This window comes from Priapulus caudatus, unplaced genomic scaffold (genome assembly GCF_000485595.1).
Source record: "Priapulus caudatus unplaced genomic scaffold, Priapulus_caudatus-5.0.1 Scaffold4502, whole genome shotgun sequence".
NCBI lineage: Eukaryota > Metazoa > Priapulida > Priapulimorpha > Priapulimorphida > Priapulidae > Priapulus > Priapulus caudatus.
The window spans coordinates 9,445-10,438 of NW_014581563.1; the positions used below are offsets into that span (position 1 = coordinate 9,445).

At 54.2% G+C, this 994-nt stretch overlaps 1 protein-coding gene across 1 annotated transcript in view; it reads right to left on the minus strand.

Annotated features, from left to right (window-relative positions):
• LOC106819796 (basic salivary proline-rich protein 3-like) overlaps positions 1-690 on the minus strand; it is a gene marked incomplete at its 3' end in the record, with an annotated part of 9,690 nt that extends 9,000 nt beyond the window's left edge. The window contains exon 1 of the mRNA XM_014824382.1: positions 591-690. Coding sequence (XP_014679868.1) covers positions 591-690 — 100 coding nt within the window. The remainder of the gene's footprint in view (positions 1-590) is intronic.
• Positions 691-994: the final 304 nt, after the last annotated feature.

Here is a 994-nt window from a genome sequence, read left to right on the forward strand (position 1 = left end):
GAGAGAGAGAGAGAGAGCGAGAGAGAGAGAGAGAGAGAGCGAGAGAGGGGGGAGATACTCATAGAGAGAGTGAGTGGGAAATAGATATATAGATATACGTGCTCAACAGGGATGGCATCGACAGGACGTGGCAAATTGGCACGCACCATGTGGCCAGTCTGAGGCGCGATAGGTCGCCCTCTCCCTCTCTAGCCGATGTCTGTGAGAGAAATGCCGTGATCAATATCCGTGGCCGGCTTTATTTGCGTAATTATGCCCGTTTCTTGCCTTATCTTACCCACCCCTGCCCTCTTCCATCCCCCCTCCCCTCCCCCTCCCGTTTCCCGTCCTCGCGTTCTCGCCTTCTTCTCTTTCCTCATCAATTCTCCCTGGTTCCTGCCTCTGCCTCTTGCCGGCCTCTCCTCCATCCTCCGCTCTACTGGCCGTTTCTCCTCCCCTCCATCCCTATTTCCCCTACCCCATTCTTCTCCTCTGCTCCCCTCCCTCCTTTCCTCTCCTCTCCTCTTCTCCTGCTCCTCTGCTTCCACCTTCCCTTCAATCCACTGCCCTCCTCCCCCTCCTCCCCTTCTTTCTCGTCGCGCCATGCTCACCTTCCGTGGATAATAAGTGAGCGTACTGTTTATTTCGCTTCATGCCCTTGTACGTTTTTGTATTGATGCGCGCTACTTCGCATATCGCGAAGCCTTGCATGACCCAGCGGTGATATTTAGGCGACGAACACGCACGCGCGTACACACGCGCTAAAAACTCGGCACATCTGCTCTCGCGAAGGTTCTAGGTGCATATACATGAATCTCTACGTAAACCCATACGCCTTCCCGCCGCTTGTTATAATAATTACCGCGCCCTTCTCATTATTATCATCGACGTGAGGTTTTTGTTTGTTGTTCGCCGTGCACGCGTCTTCACGTCGCGCGCTCGTGTCGGTGCACGAGCGGCAGGCTGCCGTCATTTCTTGCACCTGCTGCGAAACGAAGAAGCAAGGAGCTAAATA